The 20071-nt window shown below is 39.0% G+C and overlaps 1 protein-coding gene across 1 annotated transcript in view; it reads left to right on the plus strand.

Moving 5' to 3' along the window:
* The window catches only part of DNAH5 (dynein, axonemal, heavy chain 5), a 274359-nt gene that overhangs the window by 168094 nt on the left and 86194 nt on the right, over positions 1–20071 (plus strand). Inside the window, 6 exon segments of the mRNA XM_011994188.1 lie at positions 1539–1762; positions 4808–5006; positions 7618–7790; positions 13078–13208; positions 16581–16734; positions 17234–17501. Coding sequence (XP_011849578.1) covers positions 1539–1762; positions 4808–5006; positions 7618–7790; positions 13078–13208; positions 16581–16734; positions 17234–17501 — 1149 coding nt within the window.

Consider the following 20071-nt stretch of genomic DNA (forward strand, 5'->3'; position numbering starts at 1 on the left):
AGGAATGATGCTTTAATTCTGAAAGTTGTCTTTCTTAGGTTACGAATGAGATAGTGCGACAGCTGATGGAACAAAATGGATTCTATAACCTAGAGAAGCCTGGGGAGTTCACCAACATCGTGGACATCCAGTTTTTGGCAGCCATGATCCATCCTGGTGGTGGACGCAATGACATACCCCAAAGACTCAAGAGGCAGTTCTCTATATTTAACTGCACGTTGCCCTCTGATGCTTCCATGGACAAGATCTTTGGTAAAGGTCGAGAGGGCGTGGGGTAGGAGGGCGAGGAAGAACACCTGCTTGTGTTCCTTCCTGGAAATCTTCACCCGAGAGCCACACAGAAAGCGCATTGGGTGGCTCTTTGGTCTGCAGCCTCCATCACTCTCAAGCAGCGTGTTTCATTTCCTATAGGGATCGATTCTAGGTGTGTCCTGATTTGGATGCCTCGGTAGATCATTTCCATCTATGGTTTTCTTTAACTCTTTCTAACTTCTTAAACAAGAAGGTTTAACATTACATGAACATAGAAATGAAATTGTTGCCCCACAGATGAGATTGTTTCCTCATGGGTACATAGTTTTGAGGTCTGGATTGCTATGTTCCATGTCAAAAGTTTATGTAGGTGATACTTTAACCAATGCATAGAATGATTTTGGCCAAAGAAATAATGGCCCCCGGAGTGCAGATTAGACAGTCTGAAATTCAGAGTAATTTACTGCATTGTAATAAGTTATTGATTAAATATGGAGTATTTCGTAGATAATTTAGCTGAACAATCACTAGCCAAATAAGTAACCATGTTTGCCTACCCGAGTAATGATAATGCACTTATAACTTATTTGTGCAGGAAAGAATGTAAAAGTTTGAACACATTTATGTTAAGTATTTAGTGTACAATTTCTGAAGCTGCTATTGAGAAAAAGCTCATCAGGATTACCCTAATTAATTTCTGGCAAACGAAAATGTCATCTGGGTGCCCCCGGCTAGTCAAGTGTGGCAGTAATCTCCAGTCACAGCAGGGAGCAAGGTCTGGAAACCAACAGACATTGGAATTATCTAAGCTTGGGAAAAGTAAAATGGAACAGAAAGAATGTTATCATTTTTAATTATTCCTTATTGCCTGGAAAATTTTACATATAAAGTAAATGAAAGTAGTTTATAGTGCATGGAAAGGCAACGACAGAAAGTAGAAACCTTAGAGGACTTATAAAAATATTTTTCTTATCTTATTATAAGGTAACTTCATACATTTATCTTTGTTACCCATTTAGTAATATTGAAGTGGTGCAGCCAGAGTTTTCAGCAGTATTTCTTAATCAATTTTTCAGTGTTTTGAATACTCATTTTCTTAAACCTGTATCTATTTTTTGGGATACTGTATTTGAAAAAGCAAGAGAACATTAACATACTTTTCTTTTATATATGGTTATCTATTAAAATGTTTAATGACGTGTGCACACTCTATGCTATAATGTTTTTCATTTTCATTTAATTTCGTTGAATGGCTAATCAAAATGCTGTAATTTCCCCCCTTTCAGGTGTGATTGGGGTAGGCTACTACTGTACTCAGAGGGGTTTCTCAGAAGATGTGAGAGATTCTGTCACAAGATTGGTGCCCCTGACACGCCGACTATGGCAGATGACCAAGATGAAAATGCTGCCTACGCCTGCAAAATTCCATTATGTGTTTAACCTACGAGATCTTTCTCGGATCTGGCAGGGAATGCTGAACACTACTTCAGAGGTCATCAAGGAACCAAATGTAGGTGACACTGAGGAAAGAAAAACAAATAACATTGCTATTAATCATGTATTTTAAATATTTTTACTACTTTATTTTTTACTTGAACTTTGAACATATTTTGGAATGTTTCAGCATGGGTATTCTTTACTGCATTTTAACTAACATAATGAAAGAAGTAAATTCTGTCAGAAAATGTCAATGATAAATTCCAACTAGGTTTGTGTTTCAGAGCATCATATACACAATTACTTTTTAACGAATAGAATAAAAGAAATAATTGATTTTATTTTCCCACTTCTAGTCTAAGAAGAAGATATGTTTCTTGTACTAAATAATAGAAACAACCACTGTGGATTTTATTGTATAATAGTCTTCATATTTTAAGCTTGACATTTTAACTTAAAAAGTAATTATCTTTATAATAAATATTCAAAATTTAAAAAACCCATTTTGTTGATAATCATCCATGATTTTTCTTTTCCATGTAACTGGATGCACTAAAAGAATTACATACATTGGTAAAATTGAAGAGACGCAGCAGATTACAAAGTTCATTTAATAGAAAAATGATCATTTGTACACACACTTGAATATGACATTTCCCAGTGTTATAAGAATTTCCCTCAAACTAAGAACGCTATGTAGAAATCCAGTATGCTTTTGTTCCAAAGCGTAGCCTATGTGCCCAGGCTAAGACAGGGTTGGCCTCTCTTTAAGCCTTTCTAGAGCTAAAGAAGTAATTAAGCAAATGGGTTTCAGGGGATTTCTCCATATAAACACACAGAGACACTTAAAATATCAACAAAACTGTTGATTAAGCACAAGTGTTGATTACTTAAAAAACCCACCATTGTCCCAGATGCTTGCAATATAGGTAACCAAACTTGCTGATTATTTTTTCTTTTTTAAATTATTTGTTGATTTATTTTTAACTTTTATTTTAGCTTTGGGGGTACATGTGAAGGTTTGTTCCATAGGTAAACATGTGTCATGGTGGCTTGTTGTACAGATTATTTCATCGCCCATGTATTAAGCCCAGTACCCAAAAGTTATCTATTTGCTCCTCTCCCTCCTCTCACCTTCCACCCTCAAGCAGACCTCAGTGTCTGTCATTTCTGTCTTTGTGTTCATGAGTTCTCATTTTTAGCTCCCACTTATAAGTGAGAACATGCGGTGTATTAGTCCGTTTTCATACTGCCATAGAAACTGCTGGTGACTGGGTAATTTGTAAAGAAAAGAGGTTTAATTGACTCACAGTTCAGCATGTCTGGGGAGGCCTCAGGAAACTTACAATCATGGTGGAAAATGAAGAGGAAGCAAGGCACCTTCTTCACAAGATGGCATGAAGGAGAAGTGCAGAGCAAAAGGGGAAGAGCCTCTTATAAAACCCTCAGATCTCGTGAGAACTCACTCAGTATCAGGAGAACACCGTGGGGGAAACCTCCCCTGTGATTAAATTACCTCCACCTGGTCTCTCCCTTGACATGTGGGGATTATGGGGATTACAATTCAAGATGAGATTTGGGTAGGGACGTATCATGTGGTATTTGGTTTTCTGTTCCTGCGTTAGTTTGCTAAGGATAATGGCCTCCAGCTCCATCCATGTTTCCATGAAAGACATGATCTCATTCTTTTTTATGGCTGTGTAGTAGTCCATGGTGTATAGGTAACACATTTTCTTTATCCAATCTGCCATTGATGAGCAGTTATGTTGATTCTGTGTCTTTGCTATTGTGAATAGTGCTGCAGTGAACATTCACGTCCATGTGTCTATAGTAGAATGGTTTATATTCCTCTGGGTATATACCCTGGGATTTCTAGGTCAAATGGTAGTTCTGCTTTTAGCTCTTTGAGGAATCACTATAGTGCATTCCACAATGCTTGAACTAATTTACACTCCCATCGATAGCATATATGTGTTCTCTTTTCTCTGCAGCCTTGCCAGCATCTGTTATTTTTCGGCTTTTTAATAATAGCCTTTCTGACTGGTTTGACATTGTATCTCATAGCGGTTTTGATTTGCATTTCTCTAATGATCAGTGATGTTGAGCTTCTTTTCATATGTTTGTTGGCCACATGTATGTCTTCTTTTGAGAAGCATCTGTTAATGATATTTTGGGGAAAACTCACTTTCCTTCCTGCAGAGAAGTGAGAGTCTGTTAAGCAGCGTGAATATTTTAACTTGATTTTTTTCCCTCAAAGTTATTTACAAGTTAATGGAATTGTTGAAGTCAGTTCTCAAAGATTACTATTGAAGTATCCGTTTTTGATGCTTATTTTAAATCAGCATAAACAATTCCAGCAAGTGATGTTATAATAAACTTTTGTCTTAACTGCATCATTGAATATACTTCACTGAACTCCTTTTATATTCAGGCAACCAGATAGCATTCTATCACTAGTAATGCAATGGCCTAAAAATCTGTAACCTGAAAAATGTTACGAAGCTAAGAAATTTCCACCAGTCTTTCATATAAAATAATGAGCTTACACATACATTTGTTGTTCTTGCTATATAAACAGGAGTATTGAGCAATTACTTTCCTCAACTTGCAGTTAACTTTGGGCCTTGGATTATCTGGATTAGGTGCTGGCTTTCTTTTGTTCAGATAATCCAGTTTTTGCCACAAATTTTATTCACTTTGTGTTAAGTGAATACACCTTTGTAATTTTTCAGTTGTATACATGAGAGTTGTTCATGTTTTATATCTTATGTTGTACTCTGGCCACATGAATGTAGATGTCTTATTAAAAGACTAATTTTTCACAAGCTGAAGACTCTTACGTAGAATGTTAGTTTGTTGATTGGTCAGAGCAATTTTCAATATTATTGTTGGAGGATTTTTTCTTCTTAATTCAGAGACTGCAAATGAACAGACTACTTTCTATTTAATATACTTAAATGATACCCATTTGAAGTGAAGTTGAGCATATTTGAACCCTAACTTTTTAAAATGTTGCATCTTCAATCAGGAAGAATAATACTCTACAGTACTGTCAACTTGAATTCCCAGTTACGGCATAATAGAAATTACTAACACATTTTAATTATACTTTCAACAGGACCTGTTAAAGCTCTGGAAGCATGAATGTAAACGTGTTATAGCTGACCGTTTCACAGTGTCCAGTGATGTGACCTGGTTTGATAAGGCTTTAGTAAGTTTGGTAGAGGAGGAGTTTGGTGAAGAGAAAAAACTGTTGGTCGATTGTGGAATTGACACATATTTTGTGGATTTCTTGAGAGATGCGCCTGAAGCTGCAGGTAAACTATTGAAGTGGAATTTGGAATTCCCCAAAAGGTGTTCCCTAAAGGGAAATCTGAAGACAGAAGATTCAGTTTATGGGTGTTGAGTTTCTTTCTAGTAAACTTTACTGATTCAAGCCTGAGACATAGTAGATGCTCTGTAAAACTAGGATGAGTGAATAAATGCATGATCATGGAGTTTAAAGATGAACTATTTTATGCATATCATGCTTGGATATTAAAGTAGAGTGGGGAGGCAGGATAGGGTAGGAGAGAGTGCACAGGACTTGCAGTCTGGCAGATAGAGGTGAGTTTGAGGAAGGAATCCACCACACATTAATTAGCTGGGCATCTCGGCACTCTCTTGAACCTCATTCTCCTCATTTATGAAAGTAAAAGTGTTACTATATGCATCACATGCACCATGGGGAGTCCATGAAATGTTATCTGTAGAATGGCTTGGGCAGTCTATGGCCCGTAGTCACTGCTAAATGAAAGGCCGCAAATATAATTATAATTATTATTATTCAGGTCATCCTCAATGTTGAAAATAAAAAGGAAAACTTCCAAATGTATGAGAGGGTCATTAAATGTAATTGGAATGAGATGGCTGATGTGGGGCAAGCTTTTGTGATTATGGTTCCAGGGGAAATTGAGATATATGACTTTTCTTATGAAAAGAGGCAGTGCTCCACTTTTTTCCCCCCTCAGAAGCAACTAGGCTTAATTAAAAATATTTTTCTTTCATTTAATAACCTCTTCTAATACTGAGGATGGATTTTAAGTTAATTTGCAGATTTTTAAAAGCATGTTTAAAAATATGCTATGTATATCTTGAAAATGATTGGAAACGACTAGGCAGTGCCTCTCTAGATTTGATAACCATAAGTGTGATCTGTCAAAAGTTTCTGAGTGACAATTGCAAAAGAATGTTTATTTCTGGCAATGCAATTGGAATGATCCTTCTACAGAAAGAAGCTGACACATTTTATTTCAATCAGGTCAAACACGTACAAAAATCCTGTAAGAGTAAGGACATCTTACAAGATAATTAAAATTTGTGTAATTTATTCCCTGTAATTCAGAAGGATAAATAACCAGATTATGATTTTTCAAGGACCAAAATACAACTGCTGCATTTTGGGGGCCTGGGGGAGGGTCTAGAGACAAATGCATAATCTTTTGTGTCATTGAGACACTTTGTTTCTCAAAGCTTGATATGGGCATTTATAAGAGTTGTGACTATTGGAATTTGATTAGTGAGAGCTTTGCAGATAGGTCAGTCTTAATGATTGTGTTAAACCATCTCCTTGTTTGTTATCAAAAGGTTAATATAGTATTATGTTAGGACACAGTCAATTGAAAATAATTATACGCCGTAAGATTTGAAAGATCCACTCATTCTTCTCGTATCCGGTGAAATTCTAAGTTGTTATTGGTATATTCAGCTAATGTGTCCCTTTTTTTCCCCTGCTGCTAATGTTAATTGATTGTGAATTTATAGATGCCCCATTTAGCTTTTTCTTGGGTATTATGATTTTTTTTTTTTTGAAACAGTCTTGCTCTGTTGCCCAGTCTAGAGTACAGGCTTGTCTTATGGCAACCTTGGCTTCCTGGCGAGTCTCCTGCCTCAGCCTTCTGAGTAGCTGGGACTACAGGCACACACCACCAGGCCTAGCTAATTTTTGTAATTTTAGTAGAGATGGGGTTTCACCATGTTGGTCAGGCTGGTCTTGAACTCCTGACCTCAAGTGATCTGCCCACCTCGGCCTCTGCTTTGTAGTTAATACTGTAAAAGTGTTAAGCTGGTATGTTATATATTTCTAATTTTTTAAAAAAGTATATCGATTTTAATACATCTTGCCCTAGTGAAATAATCTAATATGTTTATTCATTTAGGAAATTGTTTTTCTATTTCTCTCAATCCTCCACCCCATATTATAAGTCACTTCTATTTTTACCACTGACCTGAGATTCGTGAATTATAAAAATTTCCTGAGTAAACACAATAATTTTTTCTTTTTATTCTTATCAAACAGTTATGTAATTCTTTTTTTTTTTTCTTGAGACGGAGTCTTGCTCTGTCCCCCAGGCTGGAGTGCGGTTTCGCGATCTCGGCTCACTGCAAGCTCCGCCTCCTGGGTTTACGCCATTCTCCTGCCTCAGCCTCCTGAGTAGCTGGGACTACAGGTGCCCGCCACCCCGGCTAGTTTTTTGTATTTTTAGTAGAGATGGGGTTTCACCGCAGTTATGTAGTTCTTAACTTCCCTTGCTGATTCTGACATTCAGTCCCTACTGTTTTGACTTTCACTTGACCATTAAGCTAGTATGTCTGGGAGGAGCTTTGAAATGCCAACAATCAGTTGTGGGTTCAAATTCAATTCAATGACGATAACATTATTTGAAATTGACTTGCTAGATAGGAAAGTACAGACTGCATATGATCACAAAAATCCTAATGCTTCTGTTGTTTCCTTTCTTCTGTTTTTGCAAAATGCACACTATGGCATTTTGCTTAAGATGAATGTTATTCAGTGTTAGGCTGTAGAGCTTTGATTGCATTAATTTAGGTTGAAGGCAAAATGCAGGTATTTGAAGAAACTTAACTGATTCTTCTTTCCCACCGAAGGTGAAACATCTGAAGAGGCTAATGCTGAAATGCCTAAAATGTATGAGCCCATTGAATCTTTTAGTCGCCTAAAAGAGCGTCTGAATATGTTCCTGCAGCTGTATAATGAGAGTATCCGTGGCGCTGGCATGGACATGGTGTTCTTTGCAGATGCCATGGTTCACTTAGTCAAGGTACGGTAGCCGCTCCGAGTAGTGCCTTGTGGTAGTGACAGACATTTGGTTTCACGCCAGAGTCCTCTCCCTCTTTTATTTTCATTTCCTAGGAGAATCTTCAGTTTAAAATTAGACTCCATGCTATATTCCAATTTAATTTCTAAGCTGAATGCAACATGTCGCACCTTATAGGCTTGAAATAAGAGCCTGTGTACTTTAAATGTGTGATGTGATAATTTTATTCAGTGTTTCTATATAGCTTCCAGCTCCATGGTTTCACCACGGAGGCTGAATATGGTTGACATCTGAGTTCAGAGCACAGGCAAAGTCTGCATCTTTTTGTATCATGCAAAGAATATCCTATAAAAAATAGTACATAAGCCTTGAAGACGTTATGTTATGTGAAGTAAGCCAGACTCAGAAGGGCAAATATTGTATAATTCTATTCATCTAAATCCCCAGTGTAGCCAAAATCAGAGACAAAAAGTAGAGTGGAGAATTCCAGGGTTGGGTGGAGAGGGGATTGGGGAGTTAGTGTTAAATGGGTACGGAGCTTCAGTTTTGCAAGATGAAAAGCGTTGTGGAGATCAGTGGTGCTGATAGTTGCACAGCAACGTAAATGTACTTAATGATATTGAACAATATACTTAAAAATGGTTACAGTGGTAAATTTTAGATTATGTGTATTTTACCATGATTAGAAACAATAATTTAAAAATAGTGTGTAAACGGTTGACTTTGAGATGAAAATTCTGTTAGAATGAAATCCACCAGGAAAATATAATTTCTATTCTAGTTTGTCATATGAGAAGGGGTTCCCAGCCCCTGGGCCACAGACCAGTACCTGTCTGTGGGCTGTAGGGAACAGGGCTGCACAGCAGGAGGTGAGCAGCAGGTAAGCAAGTGAAGCTGAGCTCTGCCTCCAGCGACATTAGATTTTCAGAGGAGCGCGAACCCTATTGTGAACTGCTCATATGAGGGGTCTAGGTTGCACGCTCCTTATGAGAACGGAATGCCTGATGGTCTGTCACTGTTTCCCATCACCCTCAGATGGGACCATCTAGTTGTAGGAAAACAAGCTCAGGACACCCACTGATTTTACATTATGGTGAGCTGTATAATTATTTCATAATAAATTACAATGTAATAATAATAGAAATCAACTGCACAATAAATGTAATGCGCTTTAATCATTCACAAACCATCACCCACCCCCCCCTCCCATCCGTGGAAAAATTGTCTTCCACGATCCTGGTCCCTGGTGCCAAAAAGGTTAGTGACTGCTGATATGAGTCATTACCATATCCATTTTTAGAACAGTTGATCCTGAAAGGTTGGAAGTAAAATGTATTATTTTGTTTGAAAACGTATGTGACTTAATTTATCTACAGTGCAAGATAATGCCATTTAAAATCCATTGTTGATATTCTCACTTTGTTGATATCAACTACTTTTCCAGACTACATCCTTTTAGTTAGAAAGAAAATGATTTGACCTTGTCTCCCATGATCTTAGGTTCAACCATGAGGAACCACTGCATAATTACAAATTGTCACCTCTAGAAATTACCGAATCTACACATGGAGGGGGTTTTAGAGGTTATCTAGTCAACTATTCTGCTGAATATAGGGATTGCCTGTCTGCTCCTCTTCCCTGCAAGAAAGTGAGAAAAGCATTTCTGCAAGGCTGGAGTAAGTCAGAGAGAGGGAAGGAAGACAGAGGGGTTGTTCGGGAGTTGGGTCTCCCCAGCACGAGGGCACTTGGCTTGGCAACTCTGTGGATTCGTAGAATCTGAGACATCTGTACTGAATTATGAGCTCAAATATTCTTCCACAGCCAACTATAAATAACATTTTGAAATGAGCTCTTAATTTATAGTCAATTAAGTGTTGTTTCAGGAAGAATAAACATTATGTCATTTTTAATAATTAAAAGGAAGAAAAAGAAAAGGGAAAATGTATTTTCTAAGTGAGTATCACCAAAGGCAATTTCATGACAAATTGCCTGCCTGCTAGAGACAAAATCCGATTGACCTGGGATTTCATAGCTCAAGCTGAAGATGCAGTTATTTATGTTAAGTGTCGTGCTTGAGCAAGTTCACTGGAACTGCCGTTTTCTCCATGGTTCGCAGCCCAGATGAAGAGTGAGGAGGCTTTCTCAAAACACTCTGGGTGTGATGCTGGAGGTGTGAAGGCCTCGGTGCTGCGGCCTCGCTGGTGTTTTCTCTCACTCTCTGCCTCTTGTCTGTCTGCTCTGGAATTGGCCGAAGAATCCGTGACTAGAGTTTTTGAGCTAAAATGTTGCATTCCTCTCCACTTCCCCGCTGGCCCTGTCTTCTCTCATCTTTTGTGCACAGCGCATCCACACTCTGTGTCATGCTGCTGTGAGCCTTGAAATACGTGGCCTAGTTACACGGCACGATAGAAGCCAAGAGTCAGAATTGCAGGCAAAAACTGCAGCAAAACAGGATATGATATGAGACCAAGCCTATTTCTTAGTTCCTTTCTTAGTTAGAAACTCAATTTTCTTTCAGTACAGTGTATCTGTGTGATGCCTCTTTTGTCTCTTTGGTGAGAGTTCAAACCATGGTGTACATGGTTTTGCATGATCTAGTTCCTGCTTACCAGCCAGCCTCCTGAGTCATGCTCTGCCTGGGGTGTGATCCAGAACAACAGGCTGCTGGTGGGTAAACATATCATGATCCTGGAGCGCCTCCCCAACATGCATTCCCCACCCATACTACCTTGTGGAAAGTTTATCTGTCTGTGTGTTTGTCTCCCTATCAGAAGATTAGATTCTAGTCGGGTGGGTTCCCGTCTTAGTGACCTCTGTCTTGACAGGATGGACCACCGCTGAGAACCACACAGAGAATCTGGATACATTGTTTGGAATTTAATCAAGTCCCCCAGATAAGTCCTAAACAATCCTTTGCTGCCTTATTTCCTGGTATTTCCATATCCCATACTGAAGTTCTCACCTCAGGGGACACTGCAGGCCTTTTGCTAATTCTGAGATTTTGTGTGTCTCACTCCTTCTGAAAAGGTAGCTCAGCCCGTGCCTGGCACACCACCTTCTTTGTGTGATATACTTCTAGTCATCCAGGTCAAAGTCCAGCTCTGCACCTAAGACTTACCTCACCCAGGCGGGGATGTTTCCGGGCATTCTTTCCTCTGGTTGCCCATCACTCCTGTCTCTGTGCCAGTGCTCACCGTGGCTCATGACCCCAGCCTCTGTCCCCTGTTCCAGTGTGAGCTCCTGAGGGGCAGGGTGGACATTATTCATTTTTGAATACTCGCTGATGAAATTGAAAACACATATCTCCATCACACAATCTGCGTATAACAGGACAAAATAGCCGTATTTGAGAGTCTCGCTGGATTTAACTAGATTATGAGGTTTTGAGTCTGCTTTGCAAGCCTTCTCTGTTCATGTATCTATTCCTTTGTCAGATATGTTTTGCGGGTTTACCATGTGTTGGAAACTGAGAATAGAACATTTTAATATAAGACCTTGGCCCAGTTCCAAGTAAAGGTTTTGGGATGAAGATTGCTTAATACCTAATTTACGACATCTTGATATATCCACCCACATCAAACAAAGGAAATGATGATGGTTGAAAAGTGGCAAGCAAGGAAAGGCACAGAATGTTCTAGTGTGGCTTCCAGTAGCTCTTTACTTGCCCCGTCTTTCCCTCCTGAAGCTGTGTCAGGGGAAGATCTGAAGAGGCATGTATGACCCTCTCCACTCACAATGACTTTGGCGAGAATCACATAGAGGAGACAAGCAGGAGGCTGGAAAAACAGGGCATATGCACTTGCCAGTCCTGCAGGTTCTCAGGTCCACATAGAGATGGAAAATATGTTATCCTTTTCCCAAGGTTCACACTAAACTGGGGAAAGTAATTCAAAACCAGACATATTTTCAGCAGGAGTAGAATGTACTGCAGCTAGTGAGGGAATTCTGAGAAAGGATGTTTAACAAAACCTTGGCAGAATGCAGAGCCCCAGTGACTACAGGAAGGTTCCCTGGCCATGGAGAAGTGACCCCTTCCAGTCCCTGCCCAGCCTCTATCATTCTTCTAAGAAAGGTGGACATCGCAGTGATACCCCTAGGCTCAAACTGCAGTTAGGAGGGAAAGAGAAACAGTTCTCACATAAGGTATAAAGAACATCAAGGGGAATTCTATACTCAGTCTCTCCTGGGTAGGTTTGGAAGACTGATGGTGTCATTAGTCCATTCAACACAAACGAAGCCAAATAAACATGGACTTCTGCCACAAGGGGGCTGTGGAATAGTCTGGGGCTATTGAATAGCGTTAAGTGGCCCCCCTCCCGGCCAATCTATAATCACTTATTGGTAGATATCTTAGGTATCACTGTCTTTGCCAAGTAATAGGAGGGTGTTTATGCTCATTTTCTTTCTTTTTAAAGTCCCAACATCTATACCACATGTATTAGTTCATTTTCATGCTGCTGATAAAGACACACCCAAGACTGGGAAGAAAAAGAGGTTTAATTGGACTTATAGTTCCACATAGCTGGAGAGGTCTCAGAATCACAGTAGGAAGCGAAAGACACTTCTTACATGGCGGCGGCAAGAGGAAAAATGAGGGAGATGCAAAAGCAAAAACCCTTGAGAAAACCATCAGATCTCATAAGACTTAGTCACTACCACAGGAACACTATGGGGGAAGCCGCCCCCATGATTCAGTTATCTCAGTTATCTCCCACTGGGAGATAATTCCCACCACAACACATGGGAATTATGGGAGTACAATTCTAGATGAGATTTGGGTTGGGACACAGCCAACGCATATCACCTTATTTTGGGGGGTTTTCTTCCCTTCAATTTAAATTTGAACGCTTTTCAGATGTGGAGGATATTCTAATCAACCACATGTCCTGCATGCCAAGGGTAGACATTTTCTGACATTTCTGTTCTCCTTCCTATCATACCCTATTGGGTCGGACCAACTAACAGGAATCCTCAAAGTCACCTTTAGATAGATAATCTCCTTTAAAAGCCAGAGCAAGCACAGTCTGGGCTGTGTGCTGACTTTTCTGCCCTGGTGTCCTCCTGGTTTCTAAAGGCACACCCCATGGTTCCCACCCCATCTGATGCAGCCCAACACTGTTCCATATTTCAGAAGTGCCCTCATTCCTTCAACCAGTATATCTCCAGTCTGATCTTGAGACACCTGTGTCTTCCAAAATAATAATTAGACCTCATTCATATAGTGAATAAATAGGAAAAATAGAACATTTACATGTTGAAAGATACATGCTTTTTTTGTTCTGTATTACAGATCTCTCGTGTCATTCGTACTCCTCGGGGAAATGCCCTCCTGGTCGGGGTGGGCGGATCAGGAAAGCAGAGCCTGACGAGGTTGGCTTCATTCATTGCCGGCTACATTTCCTTCCAGATCACTCTGACGAGGTGACAAGCTTTTACTTTAACTAACGTAACATGGATTTTGATAAAAGGTGCTCAGAGGCCTCCTGAAGTTCAAATGCATTTCCCTTACGTATAAAGAGTCACAGTCGTTTTCCTTCTTGAATGTTGACTTATCATCTTCCTCTGTCAGCCTTTGTCAGAGACCATAAACATTTCACATTCATAATTTGCTTTTGAAATCTTTCGAACTCTCACTTAGTAGCCGCCTCCCTGCTTTTATGTTATATGTGATAGTGTCTTACGTGCACTTCTTTTGGTGAATTTCAGAAGAAAATTGTCCCTATTGAGTGTTAGTTCAGATTTCAAGAATGTTAATACAGTGGAAAAATAGATGAATATTGGTTTACTCATTCAAACGTTTCAAAATAGTTATTGAACGCTGCCTATGTGTTAAGCCCTGGCTGGGTGAACGAGGTGAGTCTAGCTGTATCGTCAGGGACTTTGTAGCAACTCAAGGGGACAGACGACTAAGCAACCAACTCCCCCAATAAGGTGTGATTCATAGGCACCATCCATGATAAGGAAATACATGCAGACCAAATCCTACTGAAGCTTGAGGGAAGAACTCCCAACCTAGTCTAGGGGATGATTAGAAAAGACTTCCTGGAGAAAGTGATTAAACTGAAACCTCGATATGGGAAGACTGAGAGCAGAAGAACAGTAAAGTATGTTCCAGGCAGAAGAATCAGCACAGGTGAAGTCAGCCCTGGAAGAAGTTAAATACTGCAGAGTGTACAGTGTAGGGTGGCAAGTGGGAATGGAAGAGAAATGGAGGCCTTTTAAAGTGAAGATAAAAAGTCAGACTTCATCCCAGAGCAATAGGAAACCATTGATGAGTTGCCCCTAGGGAGGACATGTCAAGTACATTTTATATACAGAAAATAGACAGACGGAACTAAATTGAAATAGTTGTAAGGCTGTTTCAGGGGTCTGGGCAAGCCATGATGGTGTCATGAGTAGCAGCAGTGAGAATGGAGAATAGAGAGTGGAGATGGAAGAGATCATCAGGAAGTTGGAGCTTCAGGGCTTGGTGCATCCTGGTTTCTGGCTTGGGAAACTACCTAGATGGTGCTGCTACTTATCAAGACAGGGAAACCCAGAGGAGTTGACCACAGATGTGGGTGTAGTGCAGGGAGAAAACATAATTATCACATGAAAAGTGAACATGAAGAGATAAACAGAGGTGATTTGGAGAGGTGAAACAGATTTTTCAGGATTAACCAAGATAAGGTTAGAACCAGGAGGCCAGTTTGGGAAGTTAGGCTGGGCTGAAAATCATTTGACATTAATTTCTAGGTGTAGGAGCAAGAAGTCGGGCACTGATGAGCAGAACATGTTGCTGACCTGTCTCATTGAGGGAGGCCCATAGATACCTGCTAGGATGAAGGCTGAAAGTTACTGAGCATTGGGTTTGGAGATTCAAATATTTAAGCTATTGTTACACTTTTTGTTTTGTCTGACCTATAGGGTTCTTCTTGGAGAATAAATCCAAAGATTACTGTTTAATTCAAGTACTGGGACAGAGAGAAATAATTCTAGTTACATTGCATATGATTCTTCTAGTTTTTGGTTAGGAACCAAGCTACATGAAAGACAACTTGTACAGGAAAGGGATGGGAATCAAATTTTTGTTCCTAACATTCGTATAAAACCTTGTAGTTTTCAAAGCACTTTTATATGCATGAGCTAATTTGATCTTCAAAAATCCTCGTGAGTTAGTAGGACAGATAGCAGCAGCCCATCTTGCAGCTGAAGCTCAGAGAGGCTATGGCTTGCCCATCATCTTGGATCTATCTGGGAATTGATTGTAAGACTTCCAGTTTCTATTCTGGTGTGACTTTTACTGCACCACAACGGCGCAGCCAGTGTATTCAACCACAACTCTCACTGTGGCAGACTAGTTCCTCTACATGTCACACCAGGAATGATCCATTACTGATGAGACGAAGGGCCAGGGTCTTTCTTTCCTTTTCATAGCTTTCAAGATGTTATCAAACTTCTAAAGGCTTTGTACAGCCATGTGGCTAAGGCTGAGATGCAAGAGCCTCTCACTTGGGAAGCACGACTATTTGTTAGGTGTCTTAGGTCGTGTTATTTGAGGCAGTGGGCCCTTGAGATCCAAGAGACTGGGTTGAAAATTTTCCCCATATCACAAGAAGCTGGGTGAGATGTTTTCCTTTTCCTTTCTCTCTCTCTCTCTTCCTTCCTTCCTTCCTTCCTTCCTTCCTTCCTTCCTTTCTTCCTTTCTTTTTTGGAGGCTGTGTCTTTGAATTGTTTTCTGATCTCTTGAATCTCACTTCTCTAGGTGTCTTCTAGAAGTATTTGTATTTTGAGTTCTCGGATGTCACTTCTCTAGGTGTCTTCTAGAAGTATTTGTTTTCTGATCTCACTTCTCTAGGTGTCTCACTTCTCTAGGTGTCTTCTAGAAGTATTTGTTTTCTGATCTCACTTCTCTAGGTGTCTTCTGGAAGTATTGATGCATGGTTGTAATATTTCCAATTCTAGGGTATAGGTTACAGAAGTTAGAAAAAGGTAGAGTTAAGTATTCACTAGTTTTAAAAAAATCAGATGGCTGTTTGCTCTTGCACTCTGAATTCTGAGTTTATTTAGTGACTAAAGTAGGAATAATAATTTAGTAAGTGTGAGTCTCCAGAATTGGGATAATTTTATTTATACTTTTGGCATAATGTAGCACTCCACAGTGGGAACTCTCTAATATTTCTTGATTGTAGGTTTATTTCCACCTAAAGATCACTTTGGGTAATTATAGAACCTTCAGAGTGGGATATTTCTTAACATTTCCAGGTATTCTAGTACAGTGTACTGATTGCTCAGAAAACAAGCTCATTTATGCATAATACAAACGTGCAATGATGATAATGGTGTTGGGGGATGAGGAAGGCATTGTTTATAGCATGGCATCTCACCCACCCTGTATAACCAAAGCTTGCATTTATTTAGTTTAATTTGTGAATTGTCATCTCAAATACCCATTGCCAATCAAATATCAGTAATTGAATTTGACTTTTCTATTATCATTGTCAAAAAATTTTCAAAATGATACATTTTGAAATGTAATGACATTTGGTTGTGGTAAAAATTTTAGTTTTGTTCCAGGTTAACTTTTCAGTATAGTTTTTTTGGTGCAAAAACATTAATTATAATGTTTTATGAAATGTGGAGTTTTAAAAATTAATCAGTAACATTCATATAGAACACATACCTATATGATGGAACAAAATCAGCATTTTTTTTTTCTTTTTTGGTTGCTAAATGGCATAATGCATTGTTACAAGGTTCTTTCCCTCTCATGAAAACACTTTGGCTAATGACAAAATGAAAATATTTCTTTAGATCCTACAACACATCAAATCTGATGGAAGATCTGAAGGTTTTGTATAGAATGGCTGGTCAGCAAGGCAAAGGAATCACTTTTATTTTCACAGACAATGAGATTAAAGATGAATCATTTTTGGAATATATGAACAATGTTTTATCATCAGGTGAGGTAGGAATTCATTTATTCTTTATGTGTTTTATCCCTTCAGATTTCCTCCAACTTAGAGCTCTACATATTTTCTTCCGTTAATGGCATGAAAAGTGCTATTGGGAATGGGTATTAAGTCATCAGTATGAAGGATGGGTTTTTCTATTGGGTTTTTGAAGAATAAAACTCTACATCAAAATTTGGAGCTAGGCATTTAAAACATCAGTGAATGTTCCAAGTAACAAATGAAAAAAACAGAAGGGCAAAGTTAGAAAGAAAGCTAATTAGATTTTTGGCATGTCCGTTTACTCCCTCCCAGAGCTACAATTTTGCAGTTAATAGTAGAATCATTTGTTTATTTTAAAACGTGGTGTATTTCATCTTGAAAACTTTCAGTTAATTTTCGTTAGGTGAGTTCGAGAACACAAACGGAGAAAAGACATTCTATGTATTAAGCTCTACATTTTGATCTATTTTCCTGTGTGTGTACTGAATTTGCATGCTTGTACTTCTTTTTAAGGTCTCTAATCTATTTGCGCGAGATGAAACTGATGAAATTAGTAGCAACCTGGTGTCAGTCATGAAAAAAGAATTCCCCAAGTGCCCTCCTACCAATGAGAACCTGCACGACTACTTCATGAGTCGGGTCCGACAGAACCTTCATATTGTACTCTGCTTCTCGCCAGTGGGGGAGAAGTTTCGAAACAGAGCTTTGAAGTTCCCTGCCTTAATTTCAGGATGCACAATTGACTGGTTCAGCCGATGGCCCAAAGATGCTTTAGTTGCTGGTTAGTATGGAAATGTGTATGCCAGGCTTCTGGTTTATAGTGTTTATTTATTTATTTACATTCTCTGCTGTTTGCTCTCTCTCTGTTGAGTTGAATAACTCATTCTGTCCAATATTTGAGAATTTCTATTACAAGATGATGCTCTTTCTTGTTTGGTAGCTAATTTTTCTCAGAGTGTGGTTTTTAGAGAATGAGGTATTCAGTTTGTATCCCATTGGGTTAGTGTCCATGGATTCTAGTTTTTTCAGGGATGCTTGAAGTCTCTGCCTCAGTTGGATCTCCAGGCTGGCTCCAGGATGTCACAGCAAGGCACAGAGGTTTAATTTCATGGACAGCATTTGTGTTCTTTTTAAGTAGGTTTGTTAGCCCGAGAGTAGTTAAAGCCAAGTATCTCTTGGCTATTTCCTTCTCAAGGCTGCAATGCTGAGAATCAAAGAGGAAAACATTGTCCAGCAATTATCTGCTGGTTTCTGTCCTTGACAAAAGATGTTAAGCAGCATGGTCTCTGACTGGACCCTTTGCTGCTTCTGCTTCTTTCTGATCTTCCATGCCATGGATCATTAGTGCTTCGTTACTTTGCAAATGAAATTGGAACATAAAAATAGTAGAGGAGAGGTTAGAGAGCATACATTTAGCTTTTTGTTTTTTTGTTTGTTTGTTTGTTTTGAAAGCTTTTGGTGAGAAATTGTCTGTTGATATTTTAAAAGATGCACATACCTAGGTCTCATCCCTATTACATCAGAACATCAGGAGGACCCTGATTCAGGACAGTAGTTTTCAAACTTTTAAAAATGTTTTATGCAGAAGAACCTTATTTCCCAGTAACACCTTACAAGTAGTCCTAGTAGATAACACAGTGAAAAGTGGATGGGGGTTGTGGGAGGAAGTGTTCTGGAGCCTCAGCCTCTTATTCCCCACTTCTGCTGCCCTCACCATTTCCTCTACAGCTCTGTGGTACCCCGTCTGAGAATGACTGATTAACCAAGAGATGCCCTTTAGAGAAGGAAAAACTGAAGAGCGTGAAGTTGAGGGTTGCCATAGGTGGAAAAGTTAGTAGGATCAGTACTGAGACTGAAACCTAGGTAATCTGTCTGTCTATCTATCTATTTATCTATCTATCTATCTATCTATCTATCTATCTATCTATCTATCTATCTGTCTGTCTGTCTATCTCTATTATGTATCTAAATATCTATCTGTTAATATCTATCTATCCATCCATTATCTATCCATCTATTATCTGTCTATTATCAATCCATCCATCCATCCATCCATCCATCCATCCATCCATCCATCCATCTATCCATCATCTATTTATTGATCGTCTATCAATTACCTATTTTTAAAACAAATTCTTATCTACTGGGGAAGTTTTATTCTCAGTGCATCACTATTGACAATAGTGGTTTTCCAATCTGTGGCTTTTAAACACAGACTATTTTTGACATGTTTGTGAAATAAATGTACAGCACAGTTCTGTCTTTGGTCTTGTAAAGTTTGAGAAAAGACCAGTGATTTAAAATTTAAAGTCCCATAAAAATTTAAATATAACTGGAGGTAAGATTTTAAAACTCAAGTAGGATATACATGCAGAGCACAGATCAAGAGTATTTCAGAGCTGTGTTAAAGTTTATTATGAAATACAGTTATCAGTATGCAAGTACTTCATAAAATGCTCTGTAAGGTATTATCACTAACAAAAAAAATAACAATTCAGGTGACAGATACTGTAATATGCCATAATTGAGATGATCTAAATATGAAGCTGTTTTTGTTAAGTTCCTATTTCAGTCATCTCTTCTTTTGTAGACAAAGGTCTTATTGATCCCTCCTTTGTTAATTTCTCATTGTCCCATTCTTTTAAATCTTATCACACCAACCCAAACCAAGATTACACAGAGGGCAGAGAAACTTTCCTTTCTTTATCCTCAGTCACTAGCAAATAGCCCGACCTTGATGCATGAATCTATTTGTTCGTTTATTCAGAATGTACATACTGAGCTTCATGATGTTATTGGACAGACTCAAGACAAGACAGACTTGTCAACAGATGCAAGACAGACTCAATTCTGTACTCCAGAGTCTCTCCCCAGGAAAGCTCATCCACAGCCTCCTTTATAATATGTGCTATCAATTTTTTCTCCAGTCTAGTCTGTCTCCTGGCTTGAAATCTGTGTAGTCAGCTGCCTGCCTGGTCCATTCTTATGGATGCTTCACAAATTCTTAACCTCAAAATGTCTGAAACTCAAAATGTCTCCCCCTTTCAGGAAGGGCCATTATCACTCATCAAACTAGGCAACCTGAGACCCCTTTGTTGTCAACACCTCCCCTTTCCCCAGCTCTCAAGTCTTACCCATCACCAAGTCGTCTCCCTTTCTCTGACATCCTAGGCCAAGCTATCATTGCTGCTCACCTGGAAAACCCAAATAGCTTTCTAATGATCTTTTCACCTCTTTCACCTGTCCCTCATCCATCTCACATTGCAGACAGAAAAATGGCAAAAACACAAATACAGGTGCATTTGTTTCTGCTTAAAACCTTCCATGTCTTCCTGTTGTTCCTAGGAAAAA

Source organism: Mandrillus leucophaeus, unplaced genomic scaffold (assembly GCF_000951045.1).
Source record: "Mandrillus leucophaeus isolate KB7577 unplaced genomic scaffold, Mleu.le_1.0 Scaffold445, whole genome shotgun sequence".
Classification (NCBI taxonomy): Eukaryota; Metazoa; Chordata; class Mammalia; order Primates; family Cercopithecidae; genus Mandrillus; species Mandrillus leucophaeus.